Source organism: Mesoplodon bidens (assembly GCF_964165515.1).
Source record: "Mesoplodon bidens genome assembly, chromosome: 9".
NCBI classification, from domain to species: domain Eukaryota; kingdom Metazoa; phylum Chordata; class Mammalia; order Artiodactyla; family Ziphiidae; genus Mesoplodon; species Mesoplodon bidens.
The window spans coordinates 62,137,491-62,162,790 of NC_138166.1; the positions used below are offsets into that span (position 1 = coordinate 62,137,491).

The following is a 25,300-nucleotide window of genomic DNA, read 5'->3' on the forward strand; positions in this document are numbered from 1 at the left end:
GCCTGACTACTGCTCAGGAGATGAAGAAATAAAGGGACTAAAAGCATATTCATCATCCTCACTGAGCTGTGGGATGAAATACTTATTTTGGAAATAATGATTCCAGGTAGGAGGGCAATGAAAAATGGGGCCTGTGAGAAGCAAGTGTTTTATTACACAGTTTCTAAAATGTGAGCATTTAATGCTCTTTCATTAGCATATATTATTACAGTTCTATAAAAATCATTTTTAGGAATCAATCCCAAAGTTCTGAAGCCCCCCCCCCAAAAGTGCTAGAAGGCAGAATTTGGAAGAAGCCCTATAAACAGAGAAATGATACTTTCGACTCTACGTGTTAAGACTTATGTTGGCAGAATCCACAGACAAGACTTTGTCAGCCCTATGTGAACAATGCAGTGACTCTCATGCCATCACTTCAAAAGATGGTAAGTTTTTTATAAAAGAAGATGGGTATGAGTTTCCTATTTTTCAGATGGGAAAACTGAGGCTCGGAAAGCATAAGTGAAATTACTTTAAGTGAAAGCCAGCAAGTAGTGGTGGTGCTGGAAAGAAAAATCCATCTATTTTGATTTATAGTTCCACTATTTCTCCACTGGATGCTCAGCCCATTTGGGGAGCATCTCCACCCAACCCTACTCAATCTCCCTTGGTATTTCCACTCCCTTCATTGGCATCTGGGTTTTCATCCCAGGGAATGCATTAACTTGCAAATGTATTACTTGCTGATCACTCTGGCACAGAAAACATCAAGAGGCTTTTGACTCTTGCTCATCCATTGGGATGAAGACCTGGGGACAAAGGAGTCAAGTGAAATTGATGGGGAGCTCCTAGGCCCTTACAAACATCCCCGTGCCAAAGGAGAACCAGTTACAGATTCCATCTGAGCTTCAAAATATCACCAAACTGAGGTAAAGCCAGTGGAGCTAGGCCTTACATCCACATGGGGAGGTGACGATGCTTCCACACGTGTAACGGACCTTGACAACTACAGGCATTTCATAGACTCTTCTGCATTCATTCTTCAGAAAAAGCCCACCCCACGGCAAGGTACTCTGAGGGGATTCTCCAGTGCAGTGTTTCTCAAACTCAATTGTGCACAGGAATCTGGGGATTTGTTGAAATCCAGACCCTGATTCAGTAGGTCTGGGGTGAGCCTGGGGCTCTGCATTTCTAAAAAGCCACCAGGCAATGTCGATTCTGCTACTCCCAGGTCCACACTTCGAATAGCAAAGCCCTAGAACACGGTTTGATAAACCACAATTCTAAGGACTGAAAAGGCAATAGCAATGAATAACTCACTGGAGATGGGGCTCAAATGGAGTAATAACCCACTGAAGACATTTCCTATATTACTCTTACTGGCAGTGTTTTACTGACACCTGGCAGGGTGAACCACACAGGCAAAAAGGCTCTGAAGGAGCCCAGGAAAGGAGTAAAACAAGATTTACTCACGAGAGAAGCAGGCAAGTGGTCTGGCAGTCTTATCTCCGGCTTCATTTGCAACTGGAAAAAAAAAAAAAGGATACAATTAAGAGCAAGGCACATGTGTCCATAGAATATGCCCAACCTACAGCTAATCCTCTGGATGATTCACTATTAAGCTGTTTTTGAGAGTCTTTGTAAGAGGATAAAAGCAACTTCACTTCCTCTCTTTCTATATTTCCAGTGCTGCTCTCAATGTCTAAACGAGGTCAAGAGTCTTAATCATTCTGATTAGAAGAGTGAATTAAGCTGGAGACGACCTAAACAATACCTAGTTTACTAGGCTTACAGTAGTTAACTGGCTTGCATGCACTGATTAAGAGGCGTGCACACCAGGCTTCAAAGCCAGCGCACATCCTTCTGCTTTAAGCTTCCTCTCACCGGGATGTCCTTCAGCACAGAAATGCACCCCAACCACCTGACATCAGTCTGATTTTCTTGATCCATGGCGCAAAGCAAGGCAGGGATTTCAGAAGATAGTAAGATTGGTTATTGTTAAGAAGGATATTTAAATTTAGAGTCTAACAAATAGGAGGATGGAGAAAATTGTCCAGAGAGCTGCCCTAGAAAACCTTACCCCTAACGCTTCTCAGCAGGGTCGTTCACCCTCCTCTGAAAAGCCTCTATATAATTTATCATCTTGATAGGGGCATAATTACTATCCCCTATATTTACGAACACCATCTTCATGGATAAAAAAAGATATCAAGGGCTTCCCTGGTGGCGCAGTGGTTGAGAGTCCGCCTGCCGATGCAGGGGATGCGGGTTCGTGCCCCAGTCCGGGAAGATCCCACATGCCGTGGAGCGGCTAGGCCCGTGAGCCATGGCTGCTGAGCCTGCGTGTCCGGAGCCTGTGCTCCGCAACGGGAGAGGCCACAACAGTGAGAGGCCCACGTACCGCAAAAAAAAAAAAAAAAAAGATATCAATTGTTAAATTGAAACACAAGTATCATCCCCTTTAAATATCACTTTTAATGCCCATAATGATTATAAACTTGGGTGTTTTGTAGATATTTGTGATCAACTTGAATGAACATTCAAAGCAATCAACTGGAAAAACCTGTTCATTTTAGTTTAGGAAAGAACATCCAATACATATGCAGAATAAAGGAGACTGCCAATGTAATCATTAAAATCATTCTCATCTATGATAATTTACAGTACAGGACAAAAGAAATAACTACTTCAGAAATGTATTACATCATTTTGCAAAGAATGGAAGGAGTCAAAAATTCCTTTCACCCTTTCAAAAGGGTGAAAAATTTTAAATTTACCATAATTTTTTAAATTAATGAATTTAATCCCAGTCTACTTTGTGCTTCTGTCATTTGCATTGCCCCACTGTCTGCACTCTCTGTATATATTACAAACAAGACACTATACAAAACAACCAGCAGGGGGAGGTGACATTGCATCCTGCTCCCATTATCTCTCACACCCCAGCATTTTGGAAAGAAAGAGAGAGAGAAATGGAGAGTGGAAGACAGAGAGGGAGGGCGGGAGAACGGAGCAAGACCTAGTTGGCTGTTGACGTGAGTTTCCTGGCCTTGAGTTCAAATCGTTTCCTCTTTGGACACTACAGATCTCTAAAGAAAGAAATAGAGCAAGGTTATGTTTGCTGCAGAAACTGACGGGCTGCTTTTAAAGTAGGGATATGAAGACCATCGCCATTGCTGAGAACACCAGCAAGCACTAAAATGTTCAGCTTGGAGAGTGCGTGTATTCCCTGAGGGAAGAAGGAGGGGTGGTCACGACACCGTCACAGTTTCACATGCAGCCATGGCTGCTTCCTCACCCACAGGCTTTTTCCTCCCCTCCCAACACCCTGTCCAAGGGTGGGAATTGCTGACCCAGATCCAAGTCACGCCAGGAGAGGCAGGAATCAAGATCTAGGCCAGTGAGAGTTGTCTCTACCCAGAAGGAATTTGAACCCTGCTACCAGCATTATTTTCCTAAATGCAGACCCAGTGCCCCAAGGTCTCCCATGATGTCCCAACATCTACAAGATGCAATCCAGCTAACCTGACCTAGTACTGAAAACCTGGCACCACCTAGTCTTCTCAGCTCACGGTATCCCCCCAGCGCTTCCTTCAGAGCCCAGCCACAGGCTCTAAATGGACAAATCCCAAACACGCCCTACATACTCTCTGTCCTCTTTGCTACTGCTCCTTTGCCCCCTCCCCTCTACACACCCCTCCCCACTGCTTCATTCCTGCTCATCCTTTAAGATTCAGGAGGAGCCGTTCATTTCTGAAAAGCTCCCCTGGCTCCCAGCATGGCTTCTGCAGTCCACAGACCTCTGCCCGTGCTCTGCACTCCCCGCGCAGACCAGTGCTTCTCAAGCTTCAGTGGTGAGACCAGCGATGCCCCGCGCAGGCACCAGAGTTACCAGGAAGGTTTGTTAAAATAAATTGCAGGGTTTCTTAAGATGCAAGTTCTGATTCAGTGGGTCTGGGATGGGGCCCGAGAGTTGGCATTTCTAACAAGTTTCCAGGTGATACTGAGAATGCACGTCTGGGGACCATATTCTGAGAACAGCCGCTCTAAACTATAAATTACCCCACCCAAGACAAGGATCATAACTTTTCATCTTTCTGTTTCCAATCTTTCAAACAGTGACTGGCACACAGAATAATGCATTCAGTCAATATTTTTAGAACTGAATGAAGTAGACTGAAATTCATACCAAGTGCCACAGATGGCTCCGTAGAGAGAGCCCTCAGATTGGCTTCCAGAGGACTCTAAAAAGCCCCAGGTGTGTTCTGCTTGGCCCCTACAATGTCCTTAATTTTTAAACAATTAGTTGTCTGCATTTAAAAATCAAGAGGTTTCAAATATAAATGCAGATTGTCAGCGTCTCTCAATAACTGAGTAACGATCCAGACCCATGGGCCAGCAATGGGTCACCACTGAGACGCCCCCTATGGGTGAGTCCAGCTCCTCGATGTTCGGGAGGCAGCTCTTTGCTGACTGGCGTGGGCTTTCTATACCCTTGGCGTGGGTCCAGAAGGCAGGTGAAAACAGGACCTCTTAAAGGTCTTAAAGAATGAAACTAAGACTCAACAGAGACCAGCACTACAAGGAGTGGCTGTGGCCAAGCTTGCTAAGCCCCTCTGTTCCGAGCCCACAAACTGCCCCGACGTGTTCGATGGTCCACCAGCACAATGCTGGCCGGGTCAGACACACGGGGGCTTCTTGACCAGCAGAGGGGCTTCCCTACACTGCTGTTTGCCTTTTATTTAAAAAAAATATCTAGGGCTTCCCTGGTGGCGCAGTGGTTGAGAGTCCGCCTGCCGATGTGGGGGACACAGGTTCGTGCCCAGGTCTGGGAAGATCCCACATGCCGCGGAGTGGCTGGGCCCGTGAGCCATGGCCGCTGAGCCTGCGCATCTGGAGCCCGTGCTCCGCAACGGGAGAGGCCACAACAGTGAGAGGCCCGCGTACCACCAAAAAAAAAAAAAAAAAAATCTAGCAAGCTTCAACAATGAAGTACATGTTCCATTTATCAAGTGCAATTAGAGCTTGAATTTGGCAAGATCTCATAAAAATGATTCTGTAGATTTAAGGAAAGTTAACCATTTAAGGAAAGTTACGTAGATTTACCGAAAGACATGTTGGGTATAACAGGTAGACCGGTATGTATTATTAATTCCATTGGTGTTGAATTGTATATCTCGGCTGCGTGTGTATTTAGCCACAGAGAAATGAGCGGAAGGATGTGCACCAGATATATTAACAGTTATTTCTTCCATGTGCTGGCATTCGGGGAGATTATCAGCCTTTTTTATACTTTTCTACATAAACCCAACAGTTGGATAAGCACATGCCATCCTTAAAATCAGAAACAAATGTTTTCATTAAAGGGGTAGAAAACAATTAACTATTATATATAGTTTGGGTCATTATATATGTATGTATATTTATTTATATGAAACATATTTTAGATTCAGATTTCAGAGCAGTCTTGGATCACAGAATCCAGAGGACCTTCTATCTTTAGTCCAAGGGAACTCCCTATAAGTCTCAAGAAATGAATCACCCACTCCCCTCTCCAGGGGGTTCCACACTTTCTAGGTCAGTGGTTTGCAGCCCTGGCCACATGTAAGAATCACTAGAGAAGTTTTAAAAAATCCTGATGCCCAGACCAATTAAATAGGGCCTCAGCGGGTGGGACCCAGGCATCCATACTTTCCAAGTTCCCAGATGATTCCAATGAGCAGCTAAGGCTGAGAAGCACTAACAAATGGTGTAACTTCAGACACCTTTATCAAAGCAACATTCAGAGAGGAAGATGCCTTCAAAAATAATTACCCCTATTCAGTTCTTCTTTTCAGGATGCTATTGTTTTGTCATTAAAATCCTGAACAGAGACATGCCTCTGCTTTATGAAAAATTCAACAGTTAAGACTGCAAACATAACTATGGAGACCAATTAGTGGGCAACTCTTCACATAGTGAAGGGTTCTTTATAAAAGGATTCACCTCACATTGCCTCTAACTTTCAATACATGTGTACTGAGAGCCACCTGGGAGCTCAACACAGGGCTAAACTCTGGGAGGATTGCAACAGTAGATTTCATTCAGTTTTGACATACAAGCAAGTTAGGGAGGTAACCTATGTCTCTCAATCTGGGTTTATCCAAGTGTGTTCAGCTAGGGAACTGACTTTAAGATAATGATGATGATGATATGATACAGATTCCTTGGTCCCATTCCAGACCCACTGAAATGGAATCCTGCAAGGGAAGACAAGATTCTAGAATTTAAACAACTGCCTCGAAAGCTACTTAATGTTTGAGAAGCAGCGTTCTAAATGAAGTGTGGCCCTGGTATGTTTGCTTTATGTTTTCCCCCCAGAAAATTGGCCAGAAACAAATCTTAAAGATTCTCCAAAGGAGACCAGTGGGGAGAGGCAGGTGAGACAGGATGGTGAGAAAGGAAGTTAACTCAGAGCAATGAGCATCTCAACCCCAACTGAGTCACAAACATTCCAGGCCATCAGAAAAAGATGGGGAGGGTGGTCCAAACAGTCATAGTGGTGGCATGGGCAGGTACACACTGCTTTGTAACCAAAACTAGCACCAAAAACACTGCCACCCTTGTTTTGAAAACCCTGGCACCTGGGTGAGCATAAATGCAGCTGGGGTGCTGGGTGCCAGGGCAAACACACAATGAGAAAGCTGTTCCACAGGAGAGCCTTGCTTCCTGCAAGGAAATCTGCCTGGCATGCTGGCTGGCTGCTGTTCTGCCACTAGCTCTGGGGCTTGCCAGGGACCCTCTCCAGGTGAGGTCCTTTGGGAAGCCTGCTGGCTGGAAAACCACACACAAGGGACTTCAGAGAAGAGAGTGTTGCAGTGAGGTTCCAGGCACCCTCCTAGTTTCTGTAGAAGGTGAAGCTCGGCATTGCTCACAGATGCTTGGCCTCACCTCACCTTGCCTTCCACTTGCAAAGACCCAAGCAAGGAAAACCGAATGGAATACTGGGGAGAAAGAGACTCCGTCCAAGATCGAGTGACAGCTTACCTAGCTGTCACCTTCTAATTAAGGCGTTCCATGACCACCTTATTAAGATCGCAGCTCCCGACTCCCCTTCTCTCTCTGCCTCATCCCCCTTCCCTGCACGATCCCTCCTGGAAGCACTTATCACCTTCTCATATGCTCTGTTCTTCATTCACTGGGTTTACTGCGTTTTCCTTCCACTACAGTCTAATCCCCACACAAGCACAGATTCTCTGCCAATGAAAAAACTACTATATTCCTAATGCCTAAATGCCTGGCACAGTATTGAATCAATGACCAACCTCCTACCATGCAGAGTGTGATGGGGGCCAAGAACTGGAAGCAGAATAAGAAGATGGTAAAAGGACATTAACACCCACTGAGCACTGAAATGTTCTATAAGTATTAGTTCTGGGGACTCGCTGGTGGTCCAGTGGCTAAGAGTCTGCACTCCCAATGCAGGGGGCCCGGGTTCAATCTCTGGTCAGGGAACTAGATCCCACATGCTGCAACTAAAGATCCCACGTGCCGCAACGAAGATCCCACATGCCACAACTAAGACCCGGCACATCCAAATAAATAAATAATTTTCTTTTAGAAATTTATTTGTTTTTATTTTGGGCTGTGTTGGGTCTTCATTACTGCGCACTGGCATTCTCTAGTTGCGGCGAGCAGGGGTTACTACTCTTCATTGAGGTGCACGGGCTTCTCATTGCAGTGGCTTCTCTTGTTGGGGAGCATGGGCTCTAGGCGCACAGCCTTCAGTAGTTGTGGCTCGTGGGCTCCAGAGTGCAGGCTCAGTAGTTGTGGTGCACGGGCTTAGCTGCTCCGTGGCACGTGGGATCTTCCCGGGCCAGAGATCGAACTCATGTCCTCTGCATTGGCAGGCGGATTCTTAACCACTGTGCCACCAGGGAAGCCCAATAAATATATATTTTTTAAAGTATTCATTCTGTCCTTCAGGAATACTTATAAAGCATTGACTAAATTGCAGATAAAGCCCTGAACAATCAGTCATGGTCCCTGCCTTCACACTGAGTAAGACTGTCATTCCCATTTGATAGACAGGGCATTGAAACTCAGAAAAGTCAGGTAACTTTTCCAAGACCACAAAGTTGTGTGTCAGAATTCCCAATCAAGGTATGCCTGTCTCCAAAGCCCAGGTTCTTTCCATTTAGCCTCTCTGCCTTCCAAGAAAGGTAGGCAGATAAGAGCTGTGCTCCAGAGAGAGCTACCCCTAGAGAAAAGTCACACTAAGTCCTGACCCTCTACCCCATGGCTCTAGCCCCAGTGAGAGCCATGTACCAGCCTACAGAGATTGGGGTAGGTCACCTGCCTGGAGATTTCGTACCTGGCACAAGACCAGGAGGTGGTCAGCAGAGAGGGGCCCTTTTGTGAGATGGTCACAGGGGCCAGGACTCACAATAACAGGATCCAGAAGAGGAAGAATCTAGTTACAGAGAGGAGCTTCATTGCCACATTCATGCAAGAACCCCAGCTACCAGGTGTCTCCCTAACCCTATTAAATCTTCCACAGTTAGAAAACAGTAACAAGGGAATAGGAACTAGAATCAAATTCATCTTCACATGAAAACAGTACAACTCATAAAACCAGCCCCCAGGAGGCAAGACCTATTCTCTTAACAGGGGAAGAAACTGACATTCCAAGAGATCAAGTGGCTCATCCAAGATGAGACCAAGGCCAAGCATCAGAGTTGGAAATATCATCCATTTCTTCCGGCTCCAAGTCCAGCATTCTCAGAGAAGGGAAGGTACCCCATCTCTTTAACTCCCTCGTAGTGGTCTGTCAAGGGTAAAAGTAAAGGGCTTGGTTTCCTTTACCCCCATTGGGTTTGATAAATATTGATGCTTGACAACCCCAGGATATGTTTTAAACGTAAACATATACAACTCTGCTTGGCAATGGCTGAGCAGAGTACTGTTAGGGAGCCTTGTGATGCTGAGTCTGAGTTTAGCAAGATGTGTCTGTGATACATTACCAAAGCCTGTCATGGGCGGGATGGGGAGAGGCTGGAGGGGGAAGGCAGGATGGGTATGTGGGAAAATCTCTGCCAGGTTGCATAGACCATAAAATAATAGGGCCAAAAAAATGGACAATTCGCAGAGATAACTGAATTAATTAAATACTTATATAAAAATATACTACTTGACTTGCTTAAAATGAGAGCTGCTATATAACTAAGGACCAGAGTAAGCACTGCTCGTTCATTACCTAATTTTATCTTCACAGCAACTCTCTGAGGTTATCACTATTATTTTCCTATTTTCCAGATATGGAAACTGAGTCTTTGAGAACTTAAGTAAATTCCCTGTGATGAAACAACTAGCGAATGGCAGATGTGGAAACTGAATCCAGTAGCACCTTATTCCAGAGCCAGTGCTCTTAACCTGCATGCTACCCATCACACCTTTAGCATGTGAGTATCAGTACTGTTTGACAAGCCTTACTGCCGAGAAACCCAGCCCTGGCAGGAGAACCCCTTGCCTCCCCTCCACTGAGCCTCAGGTCAGAAGCACCACAGAGGGAGGCACTCTGTTCTCCTGCCCCATAAACAGAACAGAGCTCTGCAGTCCAACTGGACTGTGTGCCCCAGAGACATAAAGGGCCTCGCCACCCCTCAGCCTGTTCCTTTCTCCACTTCGTTCTTCAGAAATGCTTGGTGTTGCCTCATTATACCTTTTGGGCCCATTTGCCTGTCAAATCGACTCCGAATCAGGCTCTTGCACAAAAGAAAATAAAACCTATTTGTAGTGATGACTCATCAGTGCTGATAATTTGAGAGTGGAAGGGATGGTGCACCTTCCAGGCCCTTCTCTCCTGGAGTAATGAGCAAATCCTTGCAGAGGGCAAGGCTTGCCTGCCAGAGGGCAGGGTGGTTCGCCAGCTCATTCAACCCAGGGTGCAATGAAACACAGACAGAGAGGAAAATCAAAGAAGTCTTTGCCAACCTGAGAAGACAGCTTGGGAAACAGATTGCCCTTTATGTTCTTTTTAAAATTAATTTGAAGGAATTGGGGTCATATGAAAAAGCTCATGTAATATATTTCTTTCTTCCCTGGTCCTAATTGTATACATTTGTTTATCTATATCCAACCTCATTCCACAAATTATACTTTATTTCTATTTTGCTCTGTACACCAATCCTTTATGTTACAAAGTGGGATATTAATAAAAGTGAATTTTACATTTTTCAATCACTTCCTGGCTCCCTTTCCCTGGCCTCTCTTTCCAAGTTGCCAGGTTTCAGACTGACCTTCCATGGCTTCCAGTTACTCTGATCAAACAATCTATTAAACTCTACTGAGCACTCACTCCCTGAGCCCCTTCCTCCCCATGTCTTGCTGGACTCAAGGATGGATACAACTGGTCCTTGGGTGGACAGGAGTCCACTGAGACCAGAGGCCTGGCACTGAGCTTCCTGACACAGATTACTGGAGTTACCGCAATACAAATTTATTATGGTACCTGGTATTTCTGCAGAAACCACCTGGCCAAGCTACCAGGTCCTGACCTCAGGAGGCCCGAGGCCAAGTTGGGGAAACATAATATTAATACATGACATGATCTAAACTCTGCTGAATGCCAAATGAAGGGTCCTTGTTCACAGAAGGTACAGACTGTCAGTTTCGGAGAGGAGAACAAAAGGCTTCTAGGAGACCCGGGGCAGGTGAGAGCCAGGGAGGTGGAGAGGATGATGGGATCTGTTCCAGGGAGAGGGGAGAAGTGTGGTATATTCAAGGCCTGGGAGCAGACTGAGATGGACCAACCATACCCTAAATCTCTCCCTTTCTCAGGCAAGAAAAGCTTTTAGTTGAGGGAGGGGGCTGTAAAAGCAGAGAAAAGAGCTCTCTCCTCTCTTGATACATTATAAAATGCCTCTCACTGCAACTCTGCCTTCTTTCCTATTCCCATCTACAAAAGTGTTGCATCTGCGGATGGACACATGAATTTATCCAAGAGCAGATATGTCTAAACATGCTCTAAATTCAGGTGCTGGTACACCAGTCCAGAGTCAGCAGTCACTCCAAAGCACCACCACCCGACATGCACCTGGCTGCTTCCCAATGGTAACAGCCTGTGGGGCTCTGTCCAGCCCTCCTGGCTGATGCCCTGGTGACAACCACAGACCTCAGGCTGCAGGATTGCTGGCTCACAACAAGGGTGACACCTGAGTGACCAAAGCAGTGCCCATACAGGGCCACCTTACTACTCTGGCCTCATTAAAACACCCCAGTTGAGCAAACCAGGACCACTAGCAGTTAACAAGAATCAGAAATGAACAAGATTAAAATACAATAACAAGCCAGCTGTCCAAACTGTTAACTAATTAAGTCCAACCCAAATAAGGCAAAGGAAATAAGTACAGAGAAGAGGAAGGAAAAACACTGTAATGTATTAAGCCTTACTTCATGCCAGGCACTGGTAAGAACTTTACACCCATAATTTTTTTTTTTTTTTTTTTTTTTTTTTTTTTTTTTTTTTTTTTTGCTGTACGCGGGCCTCTCACTGCTGTGGCCTCTCCCGTTGCGGAGCACAGGCTCCGGACACACAGGCTCCGCGGCCATGGCTCGCGGGCCCAGCCGCTCCGCGGCATGTGGGATCTTCCGGGATAGGGGCACGAACCCGTGTCCCCTGCATCGGCAGGCGGACTCTCAACCACTGCGCCACCAGGGAAGCCCCCATAATTTTTTATACCCATAATTTTTATTTAATTTTCACACCATCCCATGAGATGAGTATTATTATTCCCGCTTTCAGATAAGGAAACTGAGGCTTAGAAAAGTTAAATAACTTGCCCAAATCAGGTCTAGTAAATGGGAAAGCCAGAATTGAACCCAGTTCTGTGAGCCCTTTTCTTTTCTCGACAGTTCACAGGACTGGAACTGGTCCAGCTCCACATGTCCTGCTTAGACCCCCTGCAACGTCCCAAACAAGGGCAGGTCCAGCTCATGCCTGGACTGCCCCTACAGATGGCAGCTCGGCCCCTGTGGAGATAGGCCCCCCTTCACCTCTAATTAGTTCTGCGACCTTAGCAAGGTCATCTTCATGATTATGGAATCCTTCTGAAGGTCTTCCTTCACAGAACAAGCCTGATTCCCATCCCTCCTCAGGGTCCTTCCAACATTTGATGACAATGATCACGGCCTCAGCCCTTTGAGCTCCCTCTTATCCAGACTGACAAGCCCCATTCACTCCGCATTTGACAAAGATATCCCAAGCCCTTTACCCACAAAAGTAAAATCACTTAAATCATTGCCAAAAGAAAAGAGAGATGTTTTTATTTTAAATAAGCCTCAGCAACCCACTGGTTAACACTCACTTCCACAATGATCTCCAGGGGAAGCCAAACCTCCACCTCCTCGGCCAAGCCTTTTTGCTTGATTCTCAGGAGATATGCAGGGCGCCTGGGAACCTTCTTCTGCGTTGTACATTCAGGAGCCATCCAAAGGGACTGAATTTTCCAGAAGGCTGCCTTCCAAAACACTGAATCTCAGACTTCCCCATGCATGAAAACCACTTGGGGATCTTGTTAAACTGCAGATTCTGTCTCAGTCGGTTTCGGGTGGGGCCTGTGATTCTGCATCTCAAATGAGCTCCCAGGTGGCGCTGATGGTACTGGTCCAGAAGCAAGGTGTTGAAGGATGTAACCCACCTTGAAAAGGAACAGCCAAGCACACTTTCTAAGAGCTCCCTGACAAGCCCCTGGGTGGTTTTGAAAATGCACACTATTGAATTCAATGTCCAATTCCCCTGGTTTCTTTCAGCCATGCTGTGAGAAAGAACAGTTACCAGCACGACTTTGAAACCTACTTGAGGATAGATGCTGAGAGGGTGTGCATGTGAGAAGGAGGGTCCAAGCAGAGAGGGCAAGGGAAACTCACCCCCCTCCACAGGCATTAAATAGAACAGCTGACCTAGAAGATCACTGCCCACCCTGGCCAAGCCACCAGCAGGGCGCAAAGCCCGAAACAAACAAGGAGGTCCTCAGATCCGGGGTACGGGTCAACCACACAGCCACAACTAACCAGAGCTGCTCCATTTCTCTCCAAGCACCTCGCAGTAAGTTGAGCTCATGAGAGCCAATGTGCCCGGGCATGAGTGCGAGAACACACCACACACACACACACACACACACTAAACATTGCTCAGACATGCACTGCCAGCACTGTTACATCCAGCACCATAAATCACCACATCATTACCAGCTGCCTGCAGGCTGAACAGATCAAATGCACCCAATAAATAAAACTAGCACACAAGTATCTACTATATAGCACAGAAAGACCCTGTAAATAAATGAATGTGGCTGAACACCAGAACACTTAATTCTGTTGGGGAAATGTGATATCGGCCTCTAAGAGGGCTCCCAGTGAGCCTCACCTCCTAATGCTCACACCCGTGTGTGCTCCCTTCTCACACTGAGTCAGTAGTAACCCAGGGACCAACAAAATACTGGGGTAGGGATGGTGTATGACTTCCAAGTCCTGGTCATAGAAACATTGCTACTCACACCTTGCTCTCTCTTGGATCCCTTCTCTGGGGAAACCAGGCAGCCATGCTGTGAAGACACTCAAGCAGCCCTGTGGAGAGGTCCACATGGTGAAGAGCTGAGGCCTCCCACCAAAAGCCAACGTCAACTTGCCAGTCATGGGAGTGGCCATATGGAAGCAGGTCCTCCAGGCCTAGTCAAGGCTTCAGATGAATACAGCCCCAGGTGACATCTTGAATGTGACTTCATGAGAGACCCTGAGCCCAAACCCACCTAGCTAATCTGATTCTAGATTCTTGACCCACAGAACTGTGTGAAATGATATGTGTTCATTGTTGCTTTCAGCTACTAAGCTGCAGGGTAATTTGTTACTCGGCAATAGATAACTGATACGGGAAAGGACTAGAGAACCTTCAGAGAACAGGGCTTTGAAGAACAAGGAGGATTTCACCAGGCCCAGAAGAGACAAACACTGTATTTCCTGCAGAGGGGAAAAAATAAGGAAAGGCATGGAGCATGCATGGGGATTGTGTGTTTGGGAAATGGGAGAGCATCTCAGATGGCCAGAGGGCAAGGTACCAGGAAAGATACTGAAAAGGTAGGTTGGGGCTGGGTCCTGACGGTCCTTGAATATTATACTAAAGGGTCTGAACTCTCTAGAGGTGGGAATAATAAGTATTTACATCTTATAAGTGAAGCAATTGAAGCTCAGAAAGGTTAAGGAATTTGTCCAAGGGCACCTGCCTTCTTTTTGTATCCTTGCGTGGATGAGAGACGGGGGTGGGGAAAGGAGGGCTAGCTCTCCTCCTCTTTATATAAGGGCACTAATTCCATCACGGGGGCTACACTCTCATGACCTAATTACCTCTCAAAGGCCCTACCTCCAAATTCCATCACATTCATTGATTCATATCAATTGGGAGGGGGGCGGGGACAAAAGTAGCAGTCCTGAAACTCAAAGGCAGGAGGAATTAACACCAGAGCCAGCGCTCTTACCAACACCTCTGTGTTAGGAGAGCTCCATGACTCCAACCAGGGGCCACAGCAGCCTCCACCCCAGCTCCTCTGACTCAGTGGGTGACCAATGCTTCTGCCCTACCTGCCGGGAGGAGCAGGACAAGGCATGAACTGCCTGTGTGTCTCTGCTTGCCCTGCCCATGTAGAGGGCTCTCCAGGGTATCCCCAGGCCAGGCAAGAACTCCTTGCAGTCTGTGCCACTCTTCCTTTCTGGCCCGGCTCTCCTGAGCCTCCCCACTGCCTCGCAATAGTGACACCACTCTATGCCCCAGGTAATTGCCCTGCCACTGGGGGTAAACCAAGGCAACATTCCAAGGCATCTTGGAATGAACTCCCAAGACAGCATCGGAAGCTGAGGCAAACTGACAGAATGTGATTCCAAGCTCCAAACCCACCTTGTTAACACTAAGCCACCACCTGCTGCTCTTTTGGGAGGAGGGGGTGCTTTGGGCCCTGAAGACTACATCCCAGGAAGACTATTCCTCGTAAAAGAAAAGGGAAATTTATATTTCCAGAGCAACTACTCTATACGAGCCCTGGGCTTTTTACACACAATTCTATCCTCACCACTACCCTGTGAGACAGACATCGTATCTTCTTTTTCCAGATGAGCAAACAGAGTTCCAAAGAGGTTGAGTAACTTGCCCAAGGACACAGACAGCTGTTGAGTACAGCTGGCCAGGTTGGGCACTGCACAACTCTAGGAAGCACAAGTCACATCATAGTCACTGTAGATTTATATATTTGTCATGAAAATTTTCCAGCAGAAAGTGACTTCAGAAATCTTTTTCTAACCTGCACAAAGGCTCATATGAGTCAGCAATGGTTCTACTAGACAACCACCACCTTGCTGGTAGGTGGGGATTTGACCCTATGTATGTCTGATTCCAAAGCCCTTGCTCTTTCCCCCAGATGTCTATACCTTCCTTAGGAGAACTCCAAGAATTTCCATACCTTCACAGTTCAACTGGCAGAGATGGAGTCACAGACCTCAAGACCATCTCAGCTGGAAAAAATGTTGACAATCAATAATCTACCTCAAAACTTTCCTTCTGCATTGAAAGAATACAAGGCCCAGAGAGGGGAAGTGAGCTGCCTAAGATCACACAGCTAGCTATGGCACAGCTGGGGCTGGCATCTTGTGCAACTAAAGGCAGGTCCAGCCCTGATACAAAGTTGTTCTAAGCACAACCATAGATGATCAGAGCTAGATTATCTAGGCTAGAGTCTCAACTTTTTGCATCAGAATCGCTTTTTCAATTGTAGGTGGAGGCAGTGAGTGAAGGGTCTTAGGGGGTATCCCTTACCAGACAACTTTCTGAAGTCCAAGCTTAAGAACAAAGGAGGTTGGAGGGAAGGGGGAGCTGAAGGGGCCACAGCTCAGAAGCGTCTCCAGCATAGGCAAGAAGTACGTTCCTCTGTAGGCCTGCCAGGTCCTGGGAGGGAAACTGTTGCTAAGTGGAAGCTTCCAGGCCCTCCCCAGTGGCTCTCAAGGCAGTAGGCGTCCACCTTGAAGGGAGAACTCAGACTCTACACAGGCCTCCCTGGGAGCCCCTAAAAACCATGGTGACGGTCCCCAAGCAGCAACTCAGTTCTGTCTGGGCTCCAGCCAGCATGACAGGGGCCAAGGGAGAAAGAACACAGGTAGGAAATCTGAGCCCCTAATTTCCTATTCCGTGGAAGATGCCAATTAAAACGCTTCATGCTTCTGAGGCTGCTTTCAGCCCTGCTCCTGTTGGTGCCTCATTAACAGCCCCTTCCAGACGCCCTAAGGCCCACCCAGCTTCCTTTCCAGACAGTGGAGCCCAAGAATCCCCAAGGTAGGCTAAACAGCATGATGGCCTTAAAAACCTCTAGAACCATGGAGACTCCCCCTGGACACTGAAGCTTAGGGATCCAGCGTGACCTGCTCGAAATCACTGAGCTGGTCCTTCCTGGCTCAACAGCATTCATGAGATGACATTTTAGACATCACTGAACACAGTCACGCCCATCGTCCATGAAGCTGGCCCATCCATTCTCTGCTTGAGTCACTGACACTGACCCAGCACACAGCTAGTTAGGAACCAGGCAGGAAGAAGATCCAGGACTCCAGGCTCCCAGGTTCCACACCTTGCACACAGCCCAGGAGGGAAGAGACTAGTGAGTTACCTGTAAACTGATGCTGGAAGAAGCTTTTATGTAACTCCTAGAAGAAGGGTCTAGTGACCACTAACAGTTCTCTCTGTATAGCTGTCTTCTAGTTTAGCACTCTTCCATTATACTTAGAGTCCAATTTTTATAAAGTAAGAAGACCAGCTTACCTTTTCACAGGGGCAAAGTAAATCTTAAAGCCGGCATGTGGGGATAATTATTTAAAAGAGAAATACATTGAAAGAGTATGGGAAAGTTTAATATTTTCATGTTACTAACATAAACATGCACATAGGGGAAATAATAGTAAAAAACACCAGAGCCAACACCAGTTAGTAAACTGAAAGCAAAACTGTTTTTTATAATACAGCTTAAACAAATTCTGCTTATCACAGAGGTGTAAGAATAATATTAGAGAATCTATTAATGTTATAATTTAGCATACTAAGAAATTACAGCAGAAAGCAAAAATATCATATCCATAGATGTAGGAAGAGTCTTTGAAAAAAATCAAAGAATACTTATTCATGAATAAAAGAACAGAATAAACAACAAGGTCCTACTGTATAGCACAGGAAACTATATTCAATATCCTGAGATAAACCATAATGGAAAAAAGAATATAAAAAAGAATGTGTGTGTGTGTGTGTGTGTGTGTATATATATATATATATATATATATATATATATATATATATATGTATGTATAACCGAGTCACTTTGCTGTACAGCAGAAATTAACACAACATTGTAAATCAACTATAGTTCAATTTTTTTTAATGAATAAAAGAACACAAACACAAAACAAAAATGATGATCCAGTAATTCCACTCCTAGGTATATACCCAAAAGAACTGAAAGCCAGGATTCAATGTGATACTTGTATACCAATGTTCATAGTAGGATTATTTACAATAGCCAAAAAATGGAAACAACCCAAATGTCCATCAACAGATGAATAAATAAACAAAATGTAGTACACCCATATAGTGGAACATTTTTCATTCATAAAAAAGGAATGGAATTCTGATAATGATACATGCTACAACATGTATATACCTTGAAAGCATTAAGCTAAGTAATATAAGCCAGACACAAAAGGACAAATGTTGTATGATTCTACTTATATGAGGTACCCAGAATGGGCAAATTCATAGAGATAGAGAGCAGAACAGAGGTTACCAGGGAGTGGAGGGAGCAGGGAATGGGGAGTTATTATATATATAATGGGTACAATTTCTGTTTGGGCTGATGAAAGAGTTCTGGAAATAGATGGTGGTGATGGTTGTACAACACTGGGAATGTACTTAATGCCACTAAGTTATAAACTTAAAAATGGTTAAAATGGTAAATTTTATGTTATGTAAATTTTACTATAATTTTTAAAAACCCAATAGTAGGAAAAGAAACAACACAATTAAAAACTGGGCAAAAACATAGCCACTTCACCAAAAAATATATACAGTAGGCTTAAAACGCACATAAAAAGATGATCAACATGCTTAGCCATTAGAGAAGTACAAATTAAAACCACTATGAGATATCACTACACACTTCTTAGGACAAATAAGATAGCTAAAATAAAAAACTTTGACAATATGAAGTGCTAGTGAAAGTGCAGAGCAACTGAAACTCTCAAACATGGTGAGAATGCAAACTGGTAGAGCCACTCCGGAAAATAACTTGGCACTTCCTTACAAAGTTACACATACACTTAAGTATTTATCTAAAGAAATGAAAATTTAGGCCACACAAAAACCTGTATACAAATGTTTATGGCAGCTCTACTCATAATCATCAAAACCCAGAAACAACCCATATGCCCTTCAGAGAGTAAACAGACAAACAGACTGTGGTACCTCCACGCAATGGGTTACTGCTCAGCCACACAACAAACTTCTGATATTTGCAACTTGGATGAATCTCACAGGCATTAGGCCAAATGAAAAAAGTCTCAAAGGTTATATACTATAAGATTCCAATCATGTGTCATTCTTGAAAAGAATAAAATTATAGTGACAGAGAAGAGATTAGTGGTTGCCAGACATTAGAGCTGGAGAGAGGGTTTAAAGAATAGCATGAGGGAGGTATTTGGGACAACAGAACTGTTCTATAAACTCACTGGCAGTGCTTATACAAATCTAAGCATAAGTTAAAATATTTAGAACCATACACCAGAAAAAATTCTATGTTAAAAAATAAAATTCAAAACAAAACAAAAATCTCTCAGCAAACTAAAACTATAAGGATACTTCCTTAATCTGATAAAAAGAACCTACCAGACAACTACAGAAAACTTCTCCTTAGTGGTGAAAAATGAGAAAGATTCTCTTTAAAGTCAGGAATGAAGTAAAGATGCCCATTATCACCACTTCTGCTCAACCAGGAGTCCTAACCAGCAGAGGTTATAATTTTCACCTAGGAAATCCAAGAGAATTCACAGGCAAATAATGAGAATTAACAAGAGAGTTAAGCAAAGTTGCTGGATTTAAGGTTAACAATAAGAATCTATTTGCACTGGCTTCCTTTACACCATCAATCTACAATTAGGAAGTGTAATTTTTCAAATGATATCCTCTACAACAGCAATAAAAATTTACAAAGTGCCAAGGAATAAATCTAGCTGAACAATCAAGATCATTATGGAAAAAATTATAAAATGTTATTAAAAGATATTAAAGAAGGCCAGATCTTTTGCCATGTTCATGAATGGGAAGACTCAATAGCATAAAGATGTCAATTCTCTCCAAATAAAAGTATACTTTTAACTGAATAAGTATTCGTAAAGCATTTAGAACAGTGCCTGGCACATAATAAGTGATATATAACTTGTTAAACAAATAAATCAAAATTCCAACAAGGCTTTCCATGGAACTTGACAAGCTTGTTGTAAAAATTTTTAAGGCAGAACAATGGTCCAAAAATAGCCAAAGCAATCTTGAAGAACAGAGGTGGGAAGAAGGATAATTCTCATTCTATGAGACATTAGCACTTAATTATGAAGCCATTAAGAATGTTTTAATTAGCCCCGGAGCAGACACACAGAGTAATGGAACAGAATAAAGAGTCCTGGAATATTTGCTATACGAAAACTTGATATATAAGAGAAAAAGCATTATAAATTAGTGGATGCTGGAACTGTTCATTACCCTTACTGGAGAAGAAATAAAGTCCTAATTCACACCATGTACAACTTTCAACTCAAGGTAGAATAAAGACCTATATTTGAAAAGCAAAACTTTCAAAAGAAAGTATTATTTCCTCAGGGTAGGAAAAGATTTCTTAAGCAAGATGCAAAAATCACAAACCATAAAACAGAAGATTAAAAGGTAAACAATAAAGTGTTTTAAAACTTCTGTGTTTCAAAAGATTCCATAAATAAAGGGTATTATACACCATGGAGTAGAATATATTTATAACAAATAAGCAACAGAGTGCTAGTATCCAAAATACATAAAGAACTCTAATAAATCAATATAAAAGCAACAAATAATATAATTTTTAAAATTATATATGTTTATATAAACAGGCAACTCACAAAAGAGAAAACCAAAATAGTTAATAAATATAAAATGATGCTCAACTTCAATAATAATCAGGGAAATAAAAATTAACACAATGAGATATCACCAAATTAAGCATACTGATAGTCTCTAGAGACAGGGAAAAATGAGGCCAGGAAGGGGTTCACAGAGGGCTATAACTATATGTGTAAATGTGACAGTTATTAGACTGATATATAAATGTCTGAGTTCCCCTCCTCCGAGTACACAGCAGGATTGCACTTCCCCACCCTGTTAAGCTAGGCAAGTATGTGTGATTTGCTTCTGCCAAGCAAGTGTATGCAGAGGTGTCACTCATAGGTAGAAACCTTTGAGTCAGTATGCAATCTGTCATCTCTCTTTCCCTTTGCATGATTGACAACAATGCTCTCAGCCTGGACCCTGGACTGGGCCTCTGCCAGCCCATGAATGGACTTGCAACATGACTAATTATTTATCTATTTGTTTGTCTTAAGCCACTTAAATGTGAGAGCTGCGATGCTTTGTGACCACCTAGAGGGGTGGGTTAGGGAGGGTGGGAGGGAGATGCAAGAGGGAGGGGATATGGGGATATATGTATACGTATAGCTGACTCACTTTGTTATACAGCAGAAACTAACACACCACTGTAAAGCAATTATACTCCAATAAAGATGTTAAATAAATAAATAAATAAATAAATAAAAATGTGAGAGCTGTTTGTTACAGCAGCATATACTAGCTCCCTGATTTCATGCTCCCTGGTTTCAAACTCTACTACAAAGTTATAGTAATCAAAACAGTATGGTAGTGGCACAAAAACAGATACAGATCAATGGCACAGAATAGACAGCCCAGAAATAAACTCATGTTTATAGGGTCAATTAATCTATAAAAAGGAGAACTGGGAGACTGGGATTGACATATATACTCTACTATGTATAAAATAAATAACTAATGAGAACCTTCTGTATAGCACAGGGAACTCTACTCAGGGCTCTGTGGTGACCTAAATGGGAAGGAAATCTAAAAAAGAGGGGATATATGTATACGTATAACTGATTTACTTTGCTGTAGGGCAGAAACTAACACAACATTGTAAAGCAACTATACTCCAATAAAAATTAATTTTTTTAATCTCCAAAAAGAGGTAAGAGTATATGATGGGGAAAAGACAGCCTCTTCAATAAATGGTGTTTCCTCTTCAATAAAAGTTGAGGAAACTCAACTTTTGCAACATGCAAAAGAATCAAACTGGAGTACTTTATCACATCATATACAAAAATAAACTCAAAATGGATTAAAGACTTTAATGTATTTGCAAATGATATATCCAATAAGGAGTTAATCCAAAATATACAAAGAATTCATACCACCCAACATCAAAAAAAAAAAAAAAAAAACAACTTGACTAAAAAATGAGTAGAGAACCTGAAGAGACATTTTTCCAAAGAAGACCACCTGGCCAACAGGCACATGAAAAGATGCTCGATATACCAATCATCAGGAAAATGCAAATCAAAACCACAACAAGGTACCTCCTCATACCTGTCAGAATGGCTATCATCAAAAAGGCAACAACTAACAAGTACTGGCAAGGATGAGAAGAAAAGGGAGCCCTCGTGCATTGTTGGTGAGAATGTAACTTGGTGCAGGCACTATGGAAAACAATAAGGAGGTTCCTCAAAAAATTATAAATAGGGCAGCCCTGGTGGCACAGTGGTTAAGAATCCACCTGCCAATGCAGGCGACATGGGTTTGAGCCCTGGTCCGGGAAGATCCCACATGCCACAGAGCAACAAAGCCTGTGTGCCACAACTATTGAGCCTGCGCTCTAGAGCCCGCAAGCCACAACTACTGAGCCTGCAAGCAACAACTACTGAAGCCCACGCACCTAGAGCCCGTGTTCCACAACAAGAGAAGCCACCGCAATGAGATGCCCGCGCACCACAACAAAGAGTAGCCCCCACTCACCGCAACTAGAGAAAGCCCGCGCGCAGCAACGAAGACCCGACACAGCCAAAACTAAAAATAAATAAAAGAAAAGAAAAGAAAAAGAAAATCTAACTTTAAAAAAAAATTATAAATGGAACTACCATATGACCCAGCAATTTCACTTCTGGGTATTTACCCAAAGAAAACAAAAAACACTAGTTTGAAAAGATATATGCACCCCAGTGTTCACTGCAGCACTATTTACAATAGCCAAGATATGGGAGCAACTTCAGTGTTCCTCAACAGATGAATGGATAAAGAAGATGTGGTATATATATATACAACAGAATATTATTCAGCCAACAAAAAAATGAAATCTTGCCATTTGTGACAACATGGATGGATCTAGAGTGTTATTTTGCTAAGTGAAATAAGACAGAGAAAGACAAATACCATATGATTTCACTATTTGTGGAATCTAAAAAACAAAACAAACAAAATGAAAATAGTCTCATAAATGCAGAGAACAAACATGAGGTTGCCAGAAGGGAGGGAGGTCAGGAATGGTAGAAATTAGGTGAAGGGGATTAAGAGGTATAAACCTCCAGCTATAAAATAAATAAGCCATGGGGATGCAATATACAGCATAAGAAATATGGTCAATAATATTGTAATAACTTTGTATGGGGACAGATGGTTATCAGACTTACCATGGTTATCACTTCATAATGAATGCAAATGTCAAATCACTATGTAGTACACCTGAAGCAAACATAATACTACATGTCAACTATATTTCAGTTGAAAAAAAGAGAAAACTGAGCCAGCATGTATAAAAATTATGCTGAGAAATTTTTCTACCAAGGAGATCCAAGAAATGGGGCAATCACTGGAGGAGAATGTTATGTTCACACAGGATTTCTTTCTTTCTTTTTAAGACAGAAGCTTTTAGAGCATGTTTGTATGCTGGTGAGAATGACCCTATGGAAAAAGAAAAATTGATGAAGAAATGGAGGAGAATTATTGTGAGCAAAGTTCCTGAGAAGGTGAGAGGATATAGGGTCCACTGCACAAGTGGAGATGTTGGCCTTAGACACAGTCCATGTGCTGTACCTGGAGAGAGTACGTGTGGAGAAACAGCAGGTGTAGGATATAAATGCAGAGTCTATGAGTACAGATGCAGGAGGGTGGAAGACGTGGCAATGGGAGCATGTGGAAGTTCTCTTCTGATTGCTTCTATTTTCTCAGGGAAATAAGAAGCAAGGTCATCAGTAGAGAATGAGGAGGAGATAGAGTGAAAGTTTTGAGGAGAGAAGAGAGTATATAAAACAGTTGTCTCTCACAGTGGGAGAAGGTATTAAGGTTTGCCAGGAAGTACAAGCGTCCAATATGAGATTCATTCATGGTCATGAATTTTTCTTACTGAGGTATAATTGTTGTATAATATTATATGTTTCAGGTATACAGCAGAGTGATTCACAGTTTTTAAAGGTTATATTCCATTTATAGTGATTAGAAAATAGTGGCTACATTCCGTGTTGTACTATATATCCTTGTAGCTTATCTATTTCATACATAGTAGTTTGTACATCTTAAGCTCCTACTCCTATCGCCTGCCCCTTCCCTCTCCTCACTGGTAAACCACTAGTTTGTTCTCTGTATCTGTGAGTCTATTTCATTTTTGTTATGCTCACTAGTTTGTTTTATTTTTTAGATTCCATATATAAGTGATATCATACAGTATTTGTCTTTCTCTGTCTGACTTATTTCACTTAGCATAATACCCTCCAAGTCCATCTCATGGTCATGAATTTTTAAATAAGACAGTCAGCCTGGCTATATGTTCTTCTCAGCCACATTCAGCTGCCAGAGAGCAGGCAGAGGGTTGCTGGCTTACCTGCCATGGGGTTGTGCTAGGCGAGTAAAACAGAGGGTAAGTAGAAACGGTAGGCAAGGGAGTGATTATAATGGTGGCCTGTGGAAACGAGATGGGTAAGAAGGAAACTGATGATCTGACAGGGGCAATGGCCAGTGAAAAGAAAGTAGGTTCAATAGTTTGGAGTTGCCAGGGGGTTGAATAATTGTTGGAGGTGGGCTTCTAGAAGGAATGATCTGGAAGGAAGGAAAGGATCAGTCAACGAGTGGGATATTGCTAATGGAATTATGGGTTGGGGGTAGAGAGTACAATGATTGGTAGCGACCAAGTCTGGGGCATACCCAAGGGAATGAGTGGCTGAGAAAGGACAAGATCATTCAAGGGGAGGCAATAAATTAATAGAAATTGAGGATCACCTACTTGGTATCTTAAAAACACCAAAAACTGTGACAAGAGTTGTGAATCAGGTACAGCAGTCTGCAAGGAATGACTAGAGAGGGTTTATAGATGACCATAATGAGGAAGAGTGGTAGACAGCACCAACTGAGGCAGGAGCTTCAAAAGACCTGGGGGGGCTTCCCTGGTGGCGCAGTGGTTGAGAGTCTGCCTGCCGATGCAGGGGACACGGGTTCGTGCCCCGGTCCAGGAAGATCCCACATGCCGCGGAGCGGCTGGGCCCATGAGCCATGGCCATGGAGCCTGTGCTCCGCAACAGTGAGAGGCCCACGTACAGCAAAAAAAAAAAAAAAAGTTAAAGACCTGGGGGCTTCTCAGGAGAAGATAAGAACAACGGGCTGAAGTGGCCATGAGGAGTGAGAAGTTCACGTACACGCCCCTGAGCCTGGTGGGCATGGGAGAATAAAACCGCCAGTGGAAGCAATGTCCTCAGAAGACAACCCAGCTTAAATTGGAGCAAAAAAGGTAAAGTGGCCATTCAAAGAAAAGATTGAGGACACAGGGGATTTTACTGATAAGATACTGAGGGTTCCATAGGGCCCTGTGGAAGGTTTAAGGGAACAGGGAGAAGAGAGAGATTTAGTCCAATTAAAAGATACAAGAGCCGGGCTTCCCTGGTGGCGCAGTGGTTGAGTGTCCGCCTGCCGATGGGGGAGACATGGGTCCTCCGCCTGCCGATGCGGGAGACACGGGTCCGTGCCCCGGCCCGGGAGGATCCCGCATGCCGCGGAGCTGCTGGGCCCGTGAGCCGTGGCCGCTGAGCCTGCGCGTCCGGAGCCTGTGCCCCGCAACGGGGGAGGCCACGGCAGTGAGAGGCCCGCGTACCGCAAAAAAAAAAAAGATACAAGAGCCATATGGAGATGAGTGTC

General features: G+C 43.8%; 1 protein-coding gene across 4 annotated transcripts in view; it reads right to left on the bottom strand.

The window, feature by feature from the left end:
• PDE1C (phosphodiesterase 1C) overlaps positions 1 to 25,300 on the bottom strand; it is a gene marked incomplete at both ends in the record, with an annotated part of 531,390 nt that overhangs the window by 380,012 nt on the left and 126,078 nt on the right. For all 4 annotated transcript variants that reach the window (XM_081244322.1, XM_081244325.1, XM_081244324.1 and 1 more), the window contains one exon: positions 1,453 to 1,503. In XM_081244322.1, coding sequence (XP_081100448.1) covers positions 1,453 to 1,503 — 51 coding nt within the window. The remainder of the gene's footprint in view (positions 1 to 1,452; positions 1,504 to 25,300) is intronic.